Here is a 19,474-nt window from a genome sequence, read left to right on the forward strand (position 1 = left end):
TATGAAATGCCACTAAATTGTTAGAACATCCTAGCTCATAGACTGCACAGCATTGCTATTCTCAAAATGATAGTCAATAAAGCGGCATGGCTAAGTGATCATCACATCTGTCCATCAGCCTCCTCCATTTGAAAACTGTCTTTCAGTTGGAGGAGACGGATAGAAAAGTCTGACGTGTAACCATACCACTTCCTCAGCTACATTTTATTTATAGGAAAGTCTGTGAAGAAAGCTGCTCTAAAAAATCTTACCTCCAACATATTTGTAAAAATAAACTTGTGGCCAACTCCTTTAAAGTTTCTTCAATTGTTTTAAGTTTGTTGTGACTATTTGTAATGATGACAATTCAATACAATCTTGCATCATCCAATAAAAAGATATATAAATTACACATACAGCTGGTGAAAAAAGTACAAATTTTCTAAGTAAATATAATTCTAAAGGTGCTATTGACATGAAATTCTCACCAGATGTTGGTAACAACCCATCAAATCTACACAGGCAAAGAAATCAAACTATATATGTCCATAAATTAAGTTGTGTAATAATGACAAATGGAAAAGTATTGAATACGCTTATTGAAATGTATTCAATACTTTGTACAACAGCCTTTATTAGTGATAACAGTTTCAAGATGTCTCCTGCATGGAGAAACTACGGTAGTCTCAGGTCAGGTGATTGGCTGGCCCATTCTAGCAGCTTTATTTTCTTTCTTTTAAACTAAGTGAGAGTTTCCTTGGCTGTGTGTTTGGGATCATTGTCTTACTGAAATGTTCAACCTCATCTCATCTGCATCATCCTGATAGATGGCAGCAGATTTTTATCAAGAATGTCTCGGTACATTTGTCCATTCATTCTTCCCTCAACTGTCAACTGTTTGAAGTTTGCCAGTGCTTTATGCTGAAAACAGCTGCACATAATTGTATTCCCACCTACAAACATCACAGTTGGTATGTTATTTTTTGGGCGATATGCAGTGCAATTTGTACCTGCTGATTCCAGGACTTTCTGTAGCTCTCCTCAGGTGGTCTTTGGCTCATGAACAACTCTTCTGATAATTCTTTCCACTCCTCTTTCTGAAGTCTTGCAGAGATCACCTGGTCATGGCCTGTTTATGGTGAAATTATGTTTTTTTACACATCCAGATTATGAACCCATCAGTGCTTGCTGGAACCTTCGGTAGTTTAGAAATTATTTTGTAACCAATGCCATCAGTATGTTTTGCAGCAATAATGTTGCAAAGGTCTTGAGACACCTTCATGGTTGTACCCATCATGAGATGTCTCTTGTGTAGCACCTTAGTAATAATACACCTTTCTATAGGCTAGTAGTTGAACCAGCTGATATTAATTTTCACTAAGTGACAGCATTGCTTTCTAATTACTTATAGATTTCAGCTGGTGTAATGATTTCCCATGGCTTCATGGCTTTTTGCACCTCTATTTCATCATCTGTTCAACACATTTTCCCCGTGTCATTTCTCACTATTACACAACTTAATTCATGGATATCTAATGATTGATTTCTTTGCCTGAGTGGATTGGATGGGTTGTTACTGACATCTGGTGAGAATTTCATGCCAATAGCACCTTTACAAGTATATTTACTTTGAAAATTGATGATGTGTTCAATACGTATTTAACGCTATAGATATAAATATACATATAAAGCTCTGGCAAAAATTAAGAGACCGCTGCACTTCTGACAACGTCTCCGAATTTCCAAGCAATAAATTTTGTACTTTTTTTATGACAAAGAAAAATGGTCAAAATAAAAAAAAAAACAGTGCTTTCAGACCTCAAATAATGCAAAGAAAACAAGTTCATAATCATTTAGAAACAACAATACTAATGTTTTAACTCAGGAAGAGTTCAGAAATCAATATTTTGTGGAATAACCATGATTTTTAATCACAGCTTTCATGTGTCTTGGCATGCTTTCCACCAGTCTTTCACACTGCTCCTGACACAAACATTTAAGCAGTTCTTCTTTGTTTGATGGCTTGTGACTATCCATCTTCCTCTTGATTACATTCCATAGGTTTTCAGTGGGGTTCAGGTCTGGAGATTGGGCTGCCCTTGACAGGGTTCTGATGTGGTGGTCTCTTAATTTTTGCCAGAGCTGTATATATAGACAGTATGTATACCCATACATGTAGGAGCATGTTTATCCAGTTTATTATATTACATTTTATTATATTATTTTAAATATGGGAACCTATGGGTAATTGTTGGCTGATGTATTACACACAGATATTATCCATCACAGCAATCCAGTATTTCAGTACAATTTTGCGCTATTTGCTAAATAATGTATGGTCACATATACTTTTTTTTAACACAAGGAGCCTAGGGTGATGGGGTGATGGATGGCATAAAGCAGGGCATCTGTCAAATACATACATTTTTTTCATGTTAGATTAACAGATCCCACTATACATGTTGGGATATGTCAGGTCCAGAGATACGTTAAAGAAGTTATGTCGTTGCTAACAGAAAATAATACATGTAAAAGATATCATATGTATTTAATAATCACTAAAAAAAATTAAATTGTTTGGTTAAGGGTGTGTAAAAGCAAAAAAGGCCAAATAACCTGCAGTTCCATTATTGTAAGCATGAGTAGGTTTGGGCACTGATTCTCATGATTACATATTACATTACTGAATTTGTTATCAACGTTTGTCACTAAAATTCTTCAAAAAGAATGCCTTTATTTTATATATTGTTTTATTATTATATTGCATTTTCTTTTACTGCAACCTTTTATTTCATTATGGCAGATACATATTAACACAGGATGGGACATTTTTTATAAAAAATGCAATGGAGAAAGACTCTGGAGTTTATACATGTCTAGCAGCAAATGCTGCTGGAACTGATAGGCAGTCATCGGTTCTTGTCTACATTGGTACGTATGAAGGGTGCAGGGAAATGCATTTGTTTCAATGACATGTAAAATAAACTGATCATTAAAATACAATATGTGACTGGTCAACACAATTTGGCTGAGGTCAGAATCAGAAACTATAAAGTTTGATTAGCTGCTGTATTTGGGCTACGCAACAGTTACGTACAGTGTAAGAAGCTAGTCACACAATTTCTGCTGATTGTTGCTGTACCCCATATGTGCTTATGCAGTACTGTGTAGCAAAACAGTGAGATGGGAGGGAAGGAGCTATATTTGACTTTTGGATAACTAATTATCGTACAGTAGTTTATGGACTCCATATACAGCGCCACTAAGTGCCAGAGGAGCAGAATTCCCCGTCAAGTGACCCCATTTTGGAAATTACACCCCTCTGGGAATTTATCTACAGGTGTAGTGACTATTTTGACTCCATGGGTGTTTTCCAAAAACAAGCAGCAGTGGAATTTGCTGAGTAAAAACTGCAAATCTGCCATTGTTATGCCTCTGCATCGCAGTGCCTAGTACACTGTAGTGCCAGTATATTGTAGTACCCAGTACATTGTGCCCTGCTCAAGCTTCTGGATACATGCACCCCGTAAAGTATTTGGGCTCTCATCGCTACAGAAATGCCAAACATGTGGATGCTAAATATGGTTTAGGAATACTGGAGTGCTCAGAAGGGAAAGGGGCATTAGGATTTGGGAGTGCAAAATTTTCTATATTTCTTTAGGGAGCAAGGAGAAATAGCCCTTTTCAAGAGCGTTTTTGCTTGCAGTAATGTAGAAGACCCCTATATTTCCATTGACAGATGACAGACCTGAGTGGGGACTTGCTTTTTTGTCTATTGAGTTGAAGCTTTTATTGGAAACATTTTACATAACATTTTGCATCACATTTATCCTGTGTTCTGGGTTAGCAATTACATCAGGTTTTCCATCTAAATCTTCGAATGAAGTGATTGGGATGAACACCCCCGACGGGTCCATTCACTATAATGAGGGAACAGAGTTACTCTGGAGTCCATCTGACCTCTGTTCAGTGGTGTTTTTCTTTTCAGAGGTGCACAAAACTGTGGCAGAACACACTTTTATGCATAATTAAAAAGACAGAAACCCCAAGATCATAGGCCAGGCAGAATCCACAATGTCTCCATCTGCCTCGTTATCATGAATCTTCTGTCGAGGTTTCAGCCTGAATCACATATTTCAGAGATTTAAATGGAAACCCGATGTAAGCACTCACTGTAAGGCGCAGGATAAATGAGAGCCGAGCCTTGCTTCCATCTTTCTGAGGCAGAATGAACAAATCAACAGCAGTTGAAGGATTGCTTTTATTTTTACACCATTCCTCATGTGGTATAAGTATATAACTTTATATTTTGGGTTGGTGTGAATACCACATTTATATATAATATATATTTATGTTTGGCTACTGTAACACACTATAAAACTTTTTTTTTTCCAGTGTGTTATAGTAGCTCAACATAAAAAAATATATATAATTGTGGTATCGTTGTAACAAAAATGTTTTTGCATTGTCATACTTTGAAAGATATAATCTTTCTATATTTCTGCTTACAGAGTCATGTGAGGGCTTTTTTTTTGTGGGACGGGTTGACGTTTTTATTGGTACCATTTTTGACTGCATAATTTTTTTTATTTAATTGTATTATGATTTTTGAGAGGCAGAATGAACAAAAGCCAACCATATAGGAATTATTGTTTTTTATGCCATTCACAGTCTCATAAGGCAGCTTTATACTTCAAGGTCAATACGATTACAGCGATCCCACATTTATGTAATTTTTTAATGTTTTGCAGTTTTTACACAATAAAAATAATTTAATTAAAAAAAAATTGTTTTTGCAAATCAATATTCTGAGAGCTATAGCTTTTTTATTTTTAGACTGACATTTTTGCAGGACAAGATGACATTTTCAAATATTTATATTTACATTCAACTTTTTGATCACGTTTTACTCTACTTTTTGTTTGGTTGTATCATGAAAAAGCATATTTTTTTGTCACATTTTTTTTCTTTATGGGGTTCACAGAACTGGTTAACTAGTGAGACAGGTTTATAGGTTGGGTCGTCACAGATGTGGCGATACCAAATCTGTGTACTTTATTTCTTTACTTTTGTTTTTACATTAACCCCCTTAATGACCATTGACAGACATATCATATAATGAGCACAATTTGTGAAGGAATGTCACAGTGCAGGAGGATCATCATTATTCTCATTTGCACATGGAAACACGAGAAGCAATGGGATGAAACTGAAAGGGAGAAGATACAGATTAGATATAAAAAAAAAAACCTTTTTGACAGTGAAGGTGATCAATGAGTGGAACGGGCTACCACAAGAGGTGGTGAGTTCTCCTTCAATGGAAGTCTTCAGAGGCTGGACAGAGATCTGTCTGAGATGATTTAGTGAATCCTGCATTGAGCAGGGGGTTGGACACGATGACCCTGGAAGTCCCTTCCAAGTCTAACATTTTACGACTCTATGACATAATCATACCGATGAGGAGAATCATACTGTCAAGTTTTTTCTATATCACACAATGTATGTTGTAAATACAACTTAAATAAACAATGGAATAATTGTTTTTTTTTGCATTTTCACCACACTTGTTTTTTTTTTCCTTTACACTATTTGGTAAAATGAACGATGTCATTCACAAGTACAAGAATTCAGCAAAAAGCAAGCTCTACGTGGACAAAAGCATAAAAACGTATGGCTCTTGGAGTAGGAGGAGGAGAAAACGAACACATGAAAATGGAAATTGGCCATGTGGTGAAGGGGATAAAGCTTTAATAACTGAGCGAGCATGAAAAGGGCCTAATGATTAGACTATTTATTTTTTCTTTTTAATTTTTGCCTCTACTTTTTTCAGCAACTAACTTTTTTTCACTTTCATAGTTGTATAAAGCCTTGTTACAATTTAGTGAGGAACAACAAAGCTGATTAGCTACTTTATTAATATGTTCATATTTTACTGTATGGACTTGTAGCTTTGGAGAGGAATGATCCTAATTGTCCAATGTCATGATGTGGCTGTGTACACACCACTCCTCTATTCATACACTGAATGTTTTATTTTGTAATGGATTAATCATTTGTATTATTCATTTATATTTTTTCTGATATTTGTGACATCTCTGTTGAGTGAATCCTATGTTAATTACCATATTATACAATTGCCATTGTTTCCCAGAGGCGCCAGTTGTGACAGTCCATAAGAAAGAAATGATGGTTGCAGTTAATACAGAAACGACCATGGAATGTAAAGCTACTGGCGTCCCACAGCCTCATATAGACTGGTTTAAAGGTACTGGTGAGCTTAGCGCATTCCCACATTACACTATGTTGTAGGCTCGAGTTATTTTAATGTTTCTTAAATACTGTTTCATTCAGGCGATTTACAAATAAGTGCATCATCATTAATGTCTATTGAAAGCCATCTCGGAACTTTGACAATTAAAAATACAAAGTATACAGATGCCGGAGATTACACCTGTGTGGCATCTAATGAAGCAGGAAAAGCAAGTGGCCAAGTGTCACTCAATGTTGGTTGTAAGTTCATGAATGTTATTGAGTCTCATACAATACTTTTATATTCCTTAATTAGTAATAATACATGGCAACTTTCTTCCAGCGGCACCCGTGTTCATTCAGATTCCAGACGACATATCAACAGATATAGGATCAGATGTAACGTTGTCCTGCACTGCCCAAGGGATTCCAGAACCAAAAATAAGCTGGAAAAAACTAAATATCACATCACCAACTTCCAAGCCTCTGATGTACAACCAGAAAACCGGCAAACTACAGATCAACAGTAAGTCTTAATGCAGGCTATAGCAAAAGGGGGAAGAGTAATACAGAAAAGGGCACGGGTCCAAAACTGGTGCATGAGCATCGTGTTTCCCTGGTATGTAACAGTCTAGATAACCTGGCAGACACAGGACAGCAGAAGCGGGTGAGGAGTGGTTTCTCAGAAGAAAGTGATTGGCAGTTGTATCATCTGCCCAGCCCAGGGCAGCCTTTCCATTTACAGTCCAGAATGCTGCTGACGCCCAATGCAGACGCACCCACACAGCACATTTTGGGGAAGGGTCCACTGTTTGTATTCAGTAGATGAGTCCATATATTTAATTTATTCTCAGCCTCTGTTTTTAGCTTGCTCCTATAGGGACACAAACCCATGACTTATATTATAGAAGACAAAAACAATAACAGTGAGTCACAGACTGACCTACTAAAGCAAAGTAGTGATGCCAAAACAATCACAATAAACATATCTTTGTAAAACTATTTTTCAACAATAAATCTACAAGAGAATCATCAACATTTCATTCTTCAAAAAGAAAATATGACAATCTGTATTCAGTTACAGTTAGTGTTGAGCGATACTTTCCGATATCGGAAAGTATCGGTATCGGAAAGTATCGGCCGATACCGTCAAAATATCGGATCCAATCCGATACCGATACCCGATCCCAATGCAAGTCAATGGGACGAAAATATCGGAATTAAAATAAACCCTTAATAAACTTGTAGGTTCATTCTACATGAAGGAAAACAACTAAGAATAATGTAGGATGTATTGGGGGACGTGGCGGAGATATTAAAGGGACAGAGGTTTAGCCCAATGTAATAGAATAGCAGGATTTTTTATTTTTTTTTATGAAGTTCGGCGTTAGAAAGAATTTGACTATGTTATTTTTTTTTTTTTTTATGTCAGATATTGATGTTTCACTACTTCCACGCCCTTCACCTTCTTTTTTACTTCTCCCACGCTTTCTTCTTAATTATCCTCATCATCAGCTCTTTGACATCAACTTCTTCACCTTATTCATCTTCTTCTTCATCTTCTACCTATTATTTTTTGGGTTACATTGTTCATATTCTTTTTATTTTACTATTATCTTCATCATATTCAACTTCTTCATCATATTCTTATTTGTGACAGGCATTCCCGTAGTTGTTATCTATAAAAGTTTGAAGATTACACCTTCCGTTCTGCCTGTCACAAACCAGTTACATTTGTCCGCGTTCAGTTTGGCCTGCAGCATCAGGCTTTATCCAGGGGCACCACGAGGAGGAACGGACTCACCCCCATACACTGCTTAGTCTTCTTCTGCTTATAATTTACATAATATTTTTTTGCTCTGATATTTTGTGTTATGCTTAATGTCCTTCTGCTCTTTGTTCTGCAGCCTCTTGTTCTTCTGCTTCTCGGTCTTCCAGGTCGTCGTCGTCTCCAGGGTCGTCGTCTCCGGGGTCGTCGTCATCGGGGTGGTCTCCGGGGTCGTCGTCATCGGGGTGGTCTTCAGGGTCATCGTCTCCAGGGTCGTCGTCATCACGGTGGTTGTCGTCTCTGGTGTCGTCGTCATCTTAGGGGTGTTCTTCCGGGTCATCGTGTTTAGTCTCTTGAACTTGGAAATGTAGCAGAAGGTACAAGAAGGCTGAGAAAATGCCGAGAACCAGCTGATGGAACTGGAACTCGGATGGCTACCCGAAGGTCCAAGAGCCAATGGAACTACCGAGGACCAGCTGACGTTACTGGAACCCGGTTACTAAGCAGGAGGTACCCGTGCCTGAAAGCACTACCAAGGACCACCTGACGTTGGTGGAACTCGGATACCCAGAGGGAGGCACCTAAGCCAAAGGCTCTGCCCGGAACCAGCTGACGGTACTGGAACCAGGATGGGGAGCAGAAGGTACAAGAGCAAAAGACACTGCCGAGAACCAGCTGACGGTGCTGGAACCCGGATGGGTAGCCGAAGGTCCAAGAGCCAATGGAACTACCGAGGACCAGCTGACGTTACTGGAACCCGGTTACTAAGCAGGAGGTACCCGTGCCTGAAAGCACTACCAAGGACCACCTGACGTTGGTGGAACTCGGATACCCAGAGGGAGGCACCTAAGCCAAAGGCTCTGCCCGGAACCAGCTGACGGTACTGGAACCAGGATGTGGAGCAGAAGGTACAAGAGCAAGTGTCTGCGTGGCTTTTGCAGGACACGTTGCCGGCTGCACAGCAGGGGAACAGCTGGCGGTGCTGGACCCCACTGACACATTGGCGAGGTGTTTGGCTCTGTGCAGCCAGCACTTCCGGACAGCAACGAGCGGTGTTGTAGCCCGGGCTCTGCAGGGGGAGCAGAGTGTAGGCCGAAGCCTACTTGAACCAATTTCAAAGGTAACCTTTAACCCCCCCTCAGGGGTTAGAAAGTAGAAGAGCCACAGCTTATGCAGCAGTAGTGCTGCACAAGTCAAAGGTTGCTCTTTTAATTTCGCTCCTTGCACACGCTGAATGAAACACGTATAACATTTAGCCCTTTATACAGTCAAACTGTGTTGGAGGCGCGAGTTCCCTTTGTAATGAGACGCAGCACAGATGTCAAGAATCCCACCTTGGTGCTGGGTGCAGCCTCCTGAGCGTTGTTATTTGCTGTACAGGAGTCTGCGCTGTCGTGTTATCCCCTGGCCTAGCGCCGTTAGCGCTGCCCATCTTCTGACCTCATTTAATGTTGGCCGGTGCGGTTCGCGATGCCCATGAATCACAGCCCCGCAGTGTATTGACATAGTTTAAACACTGCGGGGCTGGGATTCATGGCCTGGCGCAGTACATATGTTCGCCTCTCGCTTGGGTTCTTACACCCGCTTCAGACTATGCGGCGTCATCTGATCCCTTATCGCATGCCACGGCCATGAAGCCGCACAGTCCGAAGAAGGCGGAAGGAGAGGAGGGACAGGCGAACTGATGCACTGATCCTGCCCATCAATCACACCCTCGCAGTCCCAATAAATAAGACACCGAGGGGCGTTGTGTGGGTCAGGGCGGCCGCAGAGGCGCAGGCAGCCAAACCATGATGCCAGAAGACGGGCAGCGCTACCAAGGGGGTTGCAGCGTGTCATTACAAAGGAAAGTCACACCACCGGGACGGTTAAATGGTCACACAGAGGACACATTGCAGACGTGTTTTCAGTTCCACATGTGCGAGGAGAATACGTTTCTGAGCCACCTTGCACACATGCAGCATTACCGCTGTACAAGGTGGCTGGATAACGTAAAAACGCCTGGGGGAGGGGGGACAGGTTCCCTTCAATTTCAGTTCTTGTGTCTGCGTGGCTTTTGCAGGACACGTTGCCGGCTGCACAGCAGGGGAACAGCTGGCGGTGCTGGACCCCACTGACACATTGGCTGGTGTTTTTCTCTGTGCAGCTAGCACATCTGGGCAAAAACTGGCGGTGTGTTAGAGCCCAGGGACAGCAGGAGGAGGAGCAGGAGGAGGAGGAGCAGGGGGAGGGGAGTGTAGGCCGAAGCCTGCACAGGCGGCAGCTTTGGGTGTGTTGTGTCTGCGTGACTTTTGCAGGACACGTTGCCGGCTACACAGCAGGGGAACAGCTGGCGGTGCTGGACCCCACTGACACATTGGCGAGGTGTTTGGCTCTGTGCAGCCAGCACTTCCGGACAGCAACTAGCGTTGTTGGAGCCCGGGCTCTGCAGGTGGAGCAGAGTGTAGGCCGAAGCCTAATTGAACCGATTTCAAAAGTCACCTTTAACCCCCCCTCAGGGGTTACAAAGTAGAAGAGCCACAGCTTATGCAGCAGCAGTGCTGCGCAAGTCAAAGGTTGCTCTTGTAATTTTTCTCCTTGCACACGCTGAATGGAACACGTATAACATTCAGCCCTTTAGACAGTCAAACTGTGTAATGGAGGCGAGAGTTCCCTTTGTAATGAGACGCAGCACAGGTGTCAAGAATCCCACCTTGGTGCTGGGTGCAGCCTCCCGAGCGTTGTTATTTGCTGTACAGGAGTCTGCGCTGTCGTGTTATCCCCTGGCCTAGCGCCGTTAGCGCTGCCCATCTTCTGACCTCATTTAATGTTGGCCGGTGCGGTTCGCGATGCCCATGAATCACAGCCCCGCAGTGTATTGACATAGTTTAAACACTGCGGGGCTGGGATTCATGGCCTGGCGCAGTACATATGTTCGCCTCTCGCTTGGGTTCTTACACCCGCTTCAGACTATGCGGCGTCATCTGATCCCTTATCGCATGCCACGGCCATGAAGCCGCACAGTCCGAAGAAGGCGGAAGGAGAGGAGGGACAGGCGAACTGATGCACTGATCCTGCCCATCAATCACACCCTCGCAGTCCCAATAAATAAGACACCGAGGGGCGTTGTGTGGGTCAGGGCGGCCGCAGAGGCGCAGGCAGCCAAACCATGATGCCAGAAGACGGGCAGCGCTACCAAGGGGGTTGCAGCGTGTCATTACAAAGGAAAGTCACACCACCGGGACGGTTAAATGGTCACACAGAGGACACATTGCAGACGTGTTTTCAGTTCCACATGTGCGAGGAGAATACGTTTCTGAGCCACCTTGCACACATGCAGCATTACCGCTGTACAAGGTGGCTGGATAACGTAAAAACGCCTGGGGGAGGGGGGACAGGTTCCCTTCAATTTCAGTTCTTGTGTCTGCGTGGCTTTTGCAGGACACGTTGCCGGCTGCACAGCAGGGGAACAGCTGGCGGTGCTGGACCCCACTGACACATTGGCTGGTGTTTTTCTCTGTGCAGCTAGCACATCTGGGCAAAAACTGGCGGTGTGTTAGAGCCCAGGGACAGCAGGAGGAGGAGCAGGAGGAGGAGGAGCAGGGGGAGGGGAGTGTAGGCCGAAGCCTGCACAGGCGGCAGCTTTGGGTGTGTTGTGTCTGCGTGACTTTTGCAGGACACGTTGCCGGCTACACAGCAGGGGAACAGCTGGCGGTGCTGGACCCCACTGACACATTGGCGAGGTGTTTGGCTCTGTGCAGCCAGCACTTCCGGACAGCAACTAGCGTTGTTGGAGCCCGGGCTCTGCAGGTGGAGCAGAGTGTAGGCCGAAGCCTAATTGAACCGATTTCAAAAGTCACCTTTAACCCCCCCTCAGGGGTTACAAAGTAGAAGAGCCACAGCTTATGCAGCAGCAGTGCTGCGCAAGTCAAAGGTTGCTCTTGTAATTTTTCTCCTTGCACACGCTGAATGGAACACGTATAACATTCAGCCCTTTAGACAGTCAAACTGTGTAATGGAGGCGAGAGTTCCCTTTGTAATGAGACGCAGCACAGGTGTCAAGAATCCCACCTTGGTGCTGGGTGCAGCCTCCCGAGCGTTGTTATTTGCTGTACAGGAGTCTGCGCTGTCGTGTTATCCCCTGGCCTAGCGCCGTTAGCGCTGCCCATCTTCTGACCTCATTTAATGTTGGCCGGTGCGGTTCGCGATGCCCATGAATCACAGCCCCGCAGTGTATTGACATAGTTTAAACACTGCGGGGCTGGGATTCATGGCCTGGCGCAGTACATATGTTCGCCTCTCGCTTGGGTTCTTACACCCGCTTCAGACTATGCGGCGTCATCTGATCCCTTATCGCATGCCACGGCCATGAAGCCGCACAGTCCGAAGAAGGCGGAAGGAGAGGAGGGACAGGCGAACTGATGCACTGATCCTGCCCATCAATCACACCCTCGCAGTCCCAATAAATAAGACACCGAGGGGCGTTGTGTGGGTCAGGGCGGCCGCAGAGGCGCAGGCAGCCAAACCATGATGCCAGAAGACGGGCAGCGCTACCAAGGGGGTTGCAGCGTGTCATTACAAAGGAAAGTCACACCACCGGGACGGTTAAATGGTCACACAGAGGACACATTGCAGACGTGTTTTCAGTTCCACATGTGCGAGGAGAATACGTTTCTGAGCCACCTTGCACACATGCAGCATTACCGCTGTACAAGGTGGCTGGATAACGTAAAAACGCCTGGGGGAGGGGGGACAGGTTCCCTTCAATTTCAGTTCTTGTGTCTGCGTGGCTTTTGCAGGACACGTTGCCGGCTGCACAGCAGGGGAACAGCTGGCGGTGCTGGACCCCACTGACACATTGGCTGGTGTTTTTCTCTGTGCAGCTAGCACATCTGGGCAAAAACTGGCGGTGTGTTAGAGCCCAGGGACAGCAGGAGGAGGAGCAGGAGGAGGAGGAGCAGGGGGAGGGGAGTGTAGGCCGAAGCCTGCACAGGCGGCAGCTTTGGGTGTGTTGTGTCTGCGTGACTTTTGCAGGACACGTTGCCGGCTACACAGCAGGGGAACAGCTGGCGGTGCTGGACCCCACTGACACATTGGCGAGGTGTTTGGCTCTGTGCAGCCAGCACTTCCGGACAGCAACTAGCGTTGTTGGAGCCCGGGCTCTGCAGGTGGAGCAGAGTGTAGGCCGAAGCCTAATTGAACCGATTTCAAAAGTCACCTTTAACCCCCCCTCAGGGGTTACAAAGTAGAAGAGCCACAGCTTATGCAGCAGCAGTGCTGCGCAAGTCAAAGGTTGCTCTTGTAATTTTTCTCCTTGCACACGCTGAATGGAACACGTATAACATTCAGCCCTTTAGACAGTCAAACTGTGTAATGGAGGCGAGAGTTCCCTTTGTAATGAGACGCAGCACAGGTGTCAAGAATCCCACCTTGGTGCTGGGTGCAGCCTCCCGAGCGTTGTTATTTGCTGTACAGGAGTCTGCGCTGTCGTGTTATCCCCTGGCCTAGCGCCGTTAGCGCTGCCCATCTTCTGACCTCATTTAATGTTGGCCGGTGCGGTTCGCGATGCCCATGAATCACAGCCCCGCAGTGTATTGACATAGTTTAAACACTGCGGGGCTGGGATTCATGGCCTGGCGCAGTACATATGTTCGCCTCTCGCTTGGGTTCTTACACCCGCTTCAGACTATGCGGCGTCATCTGATCCCTTATCGCATGCCACGGCCATGAAGCCGCACAGTCCGAAGAAGGCGGAAGGAGAGGAGGGACAGGCGAACTGATGCACTGATCCTGCCCATCAATCACACCCTCGCAGTCCCAATAAATAAGACACCGAGGGGCGTTGTGTGGGTCAGGGCGGCCGCAGAGGCGCAGGCAGCCAAACCATGATGCCAGAAGACGGGCAGCGCTACCAAGGGGGTTGCAGCGTGTCATTACAAAGGAAAGTCACACCACCGGGACGGTTAAATGGTCACACAGAGGACACATTGCAGACGTGTTTTCAGTTCCACATGTGCGAGGAGAATACGTTTCTGAGCCACCTTGCACACATGCAGCATTACCGCTGTACAAGGTGGCTGGATAACGTAAAAACGCCTGGGGGAGGGGGGACAGGTTCCCTTCAATTTCAGTTCTTGTGTCTGCGTGGCTTTTGCAGGACACGTTGCCGGCTGCACAGCAGGGGAACAGCTGGCGGTGCTGGACCCCACTGACACATTGGCTGGTGTTTTTCTCTGTGCAGCTAGCACATCTGGGCAAAAACTGGCGGTGTGTTAGAGCCCAGGGACAGCAGGAGGAGGAGCAGGAGGAGGAGGAGCAGGGGGAGGGGAGTGTAGGCCGAAGCCTGCACAGGCGGCAGCTTTGGGTGTGTTGTGTCTGCGTGACTTTTGCAGGACACGTTGCCGGCTACACAGCAGGGGAACAGCTGGCGGTGCTGGACCCCACTGACACATTGGCGAGGTGTTTGGCTCTGTGCAGCCAGCACTTCCGGACAGCAACTAGCGTTGTTGGAGCCCGGGCTCTGCAGGTGGAGCAGAGTGTAGGCCGAAGCCTAATTGAACCGATTTCAAAAGTCACCTTTAACCCCCCCTCAGGGGTTACAAAGTAGAAGAGCCACAGCTTATGCAGCAGCAGTGCTGCGCAAGTCAAAGGTTGCTCTTGTAATTTTTCTCCTTGCACACGCTGAATGGAACACGTATAACATTCAGCCCTTTAGACAGTCAAACTGTGTAATGGAGGCGAGAGTTCCCTTTGTAATGAGACGCAGCACAGGTGTCAAGAATCCCACCTTGGTGCTGGGTGCAGCCTCCCGAGCGTTGTTATTTGCTGTACAGGAGTCTGCGCTGTCGTGTTATCCCCTGGCCTAGCGCCGTTAGCGCTGCCCATCTTCTGACCTCATTTAATGTTGGCCGGTGCGGTTCGCGATGCCCATGAATCACAGCCCCGCAGTGTATTGACATAGTTTAAACACTGCGGGGCTGGGATTCATGGCCTGGCGCAGTACATATGTTCGCCTCTCGCTTGGGTTCTTACACCCGCTTCAGACTATGCGGCGTCATCTGATCCCTTATCGCATGCCACGGCCATGAAGCCGCACAGTCCGAAGAAGGCGGAAGGAGAGGAGGGACAGGCGAACTGATGCACTGATCCTGCCCATCAATCACACCCTCGCAGTCCCAATAAATAAGACACCGAGGGGCGTTGTGTGGGTCAGGGCGGCCGCAGAGGCGCAGGCAGCCAAACCATGATGCCAGAAGACGGGCAGCGCTACCAAGGGGGTTGCAGCGTGTCATTACAAAGGAAAGTCACACCACCGGGACGGTTAAATGGTCACACAGAGGACACATTGCAGACGTGTTTTCAGTTCCACATGTGCGAGGAGAATACGTTTCTGAGCCACCTTGCACACATGCAGCATTACCGCTGTACAAGGTGGCTGGATAACGTAAAAACGCCTGGGGGAGGGGGGACAGGTTCCCTTCAATTTCAGTTCTTGTGTCTGCGTGGCTTTTGCAGGACACGTTGCCGGCTGCACAGCAGGGGAACAGCTGGCGGTGCTGGACCCCACTGACACATTGGCTGGTGTTTTTCTCTGTGCAGCTAGCACATCTGGGCAAAAACTGGCGGTGTGTTAGAGCCCAGGGACAGCAGGAGGAGGAGCAGGAGGAGGAGGAGCAGGGGGAGGGGAGTGTAGGCCGAAGCCTGCACAGGCGGCAGCTTTGGGTGTGTTGTGTCTGCGTGACTTTTGCAGGACACGTTGCCGGCTACACAGCAGGGGAACAGCTGGCGGTGCTGGACCCCACTGACACATTGGCGAGGTGTTTTTCTCTGTGCAGCTAGCAGTACCGGGCCCCAACTGGCGGTGTTGGAGCCCAGGGTCAGCAGGAGGAGCAGGGGGAGCGGAGTGTAGGCCGAAGCCTGCACTCGAGCAAGTTGAAAGGAAACCTTTAACCCCCCCCCCCCCAGGCGTTTGTAGCTGAAAGAGCCATTGTGTACAGCACTAATGATGGAAAAGGTAAACTTAGCTCTTTTAATTATGGTCCTTGCACATGCGGAACCTAACAGTTATGAAATGTGTCCCCTCACAGCGTTAAACCGTCCGGTAGGTGGAACTTTCCTTTGTCGTGTGACGCAGCACAGCCATCATTTTTACCCCCTTGGCGCCGTGCGCCGCCTCCTCAGCGTTGTTTTAATCTGTCCCGGAGCCTGGGCTGTTAGGTTAGCCCTTGGCCATGCACACATTTTGCGCTGCCCGTCTTCTGACATCATTTGGTGTCAGGCTGGCTGCGCCTGTGCGGGTGCGCTGGCCGAGATCCCGCCTCGCAGTGTCGTCTAATGTAATCCCACCGCGGGCCTGTGATCCGTGCCCGTGCGCAGTGCATATCCTCTCCTCTCACTCCCCTCCCTACGGCTTTTTCAGACTGTGCGGTGTCACGGCCGTGGCATGCTATTAGGGACCAGCTGACATCGCACAGTCTGAAGAAGCCGTAGGGAGGGGAGTGAGAGGAGAGGATATGCACTGCGCACGGGCACGGATCACAGGCCCGCGGTGGGATTACATTAGACGACACTGCGAGGCGGGATCTCGGCCAGCGCACCCGCACAGGCGCAGCCAGCCTGACACCAAATGAGGTCAGAAGACGGGCAGCGCAACATGTGTGCATGGCCAAGGGCTAACCTAACAGCGCAGGCTCCGGGACAGATTAAAACAACGCTGAGGAGGCGGCGCACGGCGCCAAGGGGGTAAAAATGATGGCTGTGCTGCGTCACACGACAAAGGAAAGTTCCACCTACCGGACGGTTTAACGCTGTGTGGGGACACATTTCATAAGTGTTTGGTTCAGCATGTGCAAGGAGCATCACGAAAAGAGGCACTTTTTCCCTTTGCATCATTACTGCTGCACAAGGTGGCTCCTTCAGTAACAAACGCCTGTGGGGGGGGGGGGGGGTCAGGTTCCCTTACATTTAACTTGTTGTGCCTGCGTGGCGGTCGCAGTACACGTTGCCGTATACACAGCAGGGGAACAGCTGGCGGTGCTGAACCCCACTAACACATTGGCGAGGTGTTTGGCTCTGTGCGTACAGCACTTCTGGACGGCAACTGGCGGTGTTGGAGCCCAGGGGCAGGTGGAGGAGGAGGAGGTTGGAGGAGGTAGGAGGAGGTAGGAGGGATTGCCACACACACAGCAGGGGAACAGCTGACGTTACTGAACCCCAATAACAGAGGAGGGACTGTTGACTGTGCGTACAGCACTTCTGGACGGCAACTGGCGGTGTTGGAGCCCAGGGGCAGGTGGAGGAGGAGGAGGTTGGAGGAGGTAGGAGGAGGTAGGAGGGATTGCCACACACACAGCAGGGGAACAGCTGACGTTACTGAACCCCAATAACAGAGGAGGGACTGTTGACTGTGCGTACAGCACTTCTGGACGGCAACTGGCGGTGTTGGAGCCCAGGGGCAGGTGGAGGAGGAGGAGGTTGGAGGAGGTAGGAGGAGGTAGGAGGGATTGCCACACACACAGCAGGGGAACAGCTGACGTTACTGAACCCCAATAACAGAGGAGGGACTGTTGACTGTGCGTACAGCACTTCTGGACGGCAACTGGCGGTGTTGGAGCCCAGGGACGGGTGGAGGAGGAGGAGGTTGGAGGAGGTAGGAGGGATTGCCACACACACAGCAGGGGAACAGCTGACGTTACTGAACCCCAATAACAGAGGAGGGACTGTTGACTGTGCGTACAGCACTTCTGGACGGCAACTGGCGGTGTTGGAGCCCAGGGGCAGGTGGAGGAGGAGGAGGTTGGAGGAGGTAGGAGGAGGTAGGAGGGATTGCCACACACACAGCAGGGGAACAGCTGACGTTACTGAACCCCAATAACAGAGGAGGGACTGTTGACTGTGCGTACAGCACTTCTGGACGGCAACTGGCGGTGTTGGAGCCCAGGGACGGGTGGAGGAGGAGGAGGTTGGAGGAGGTAGGAGGGATTGCCACACACACAGCAGGGGAACAGCTGACGTTACTGAACCCCAATAACAGAGGAGGGACTGTTGACTGTGCGTACAGCACTTCTGGACGGCAACTGGCGGTGTTGGAGCCCAGGGGCAGGTGGAGGAGGAGGAGGTTGGAGGAGGTAGGAGGAGGTAGGAGGGATTGCCACACACACAGCAGGGGAACAGCTGACGTTACTGAACCCCAATAACAGAGGAGGGACTGTTGACTGTGCGTACAGCACTTCTGGACGGCAACTGGCGGTGTTGGAGCCCAGGGACGGGTGGAGGAGGAGGAGGTTGGAGGAGGTAGGAGGGATTGCCACACACACAGCAGGGGAACAGCTGACGTTACTGAACCCCAATAACAGAGGAGGGACTGTTGACTGTGCGTACAGCACTTCTGGACGGCAACTGGCGGTGTTGGAGCCCAGGGACAGGTGGAAAAGCAGAGGAACACAATGTAGGCCGAAGCCTGAGAAAGTCGAAAGGGAACCTTTAACCCCCCCCCAAGGCGTTTGTAGCTGAAAGAGCCAGCTTGTGCAGCACAAAAGATGCAAAAGGAAAAGGTGGCTCTTTTCATCATGCTCCTTGCAAACACAGAACTAAACACTTATAAAATGTGTCCCCTGCAACCGTAAAACCGTCCCGGAGGTGGGACTTTCCTTCGTAATGTGACGCAGCCCAGCCGTCATTCCTACCCCCCCGGCGCCGCGCACCGGCTCCTCAGCGTTGTTTTATTCCGTCAAGGAGCCTGCGCTGTTATGTTATCCCGTGGCCAGGCACACTTAGCGCTGCCCGTCTTCTGGCATCATTTGGTGTCTGGATGGCTGCGCCTGTGCGGCCGCGCTGGCAGAGAGCCCGCCTCGCAGTGTCTTCTGATTTAATCCCACTGGGGGCCTGGGATCCATGGACATGCGCACTGCATATCTGAACCTCCACCTCTCACTCATCTCCCTATGGCTTCTTCAGACTGTGCGGTGTCACGGCCGTGGCATGCTGTTAGGGACCAGCTGACACCGAACAGTCTGAAGAAGCCATAGGGAAATGAGTGAGAGGTGGAGGTTCAGATATGCACTGCGCATGTCCATGGATCCCAGGCCCCCAGTGGGATTAAATCAGAAGACACTGCGAGGCGGGCTCTCTGCCAGCGCGGCCGCACAGGCGCAGCCATCCAGACACCAAATGATGCCAGAAGACGGGCAGCGCTAAGTGTGCCTGGCCACGGGATAACATAACAGCGCAGGCTCCAGGACGGAATAAAACAACGCTGAGGAGCCGGTGCGCGGCGCCGGGGGGGTAGGAATGACGGCTGGGCTGCGTCACATTACGAAGTAAAGTCCCACCTCCGGGACGGTTTTACGGTATCAGTGGACACATTTTATAAGTGTTAAGTTCTGCGTGTGCAAGGAGCTAAACAAAAATAGCTACCTTTTCCTTGGGCAGCATTACTGCTGCACAAGGTGGCTCTTTCAGTAACAAACGCCTTGGGGGGGGGGGGACAGATTCCCTTAC

The 19,474-nt window shown here is 48.0% G+C and overlaps 1 protein-coding gene across 1 annotated transcript in view; it reads left to right on the plus strand.

Annotated features, from left to right (window-relative positions):
- The window catches only part of HMCN1 (hemicentin 1), a 768,245-nt gene that overhangs the window by 117,061 nt on the left and 631,710 nt on the right, over window positions 1-19,474 (plus strand). The window contains exons 13-16 of the mRNA XM_077275842.1: window positions 2,783-2,910; window positions 6,131-6,244; window positions 6,331-6,489; window positions 6,572-6,754. Coding sequence (XP_077131957.1) covers window positions 2,783-2,910; window positions 6,131-6,244; window positions 6,331-6,489; window positions 6,572-6,754 — 584 coding nt within the window. The remainder of the gene's footprint in view (window positions 1-2,782; window positions 2,911-6,130; window positions 6,245-6,330; window positions 6,490-6,571; window positions 6,755-19,474) is intronic.

This window comes from Ranitomeya variabilis, chromosome 8, assembly GCF_051348905.1.
Source record: "Ranitomeya variabilis isolate aRanVar5 chromosome 8, aRanVar5.hap1, whole genome shotgun sequence".
Lineage (NCBI taxonomy): Eukaryota > Metazoa > Chordata > Amphibia > Anura > Dendrobatidae > Ranitomeya > Ranitomeya variabilis.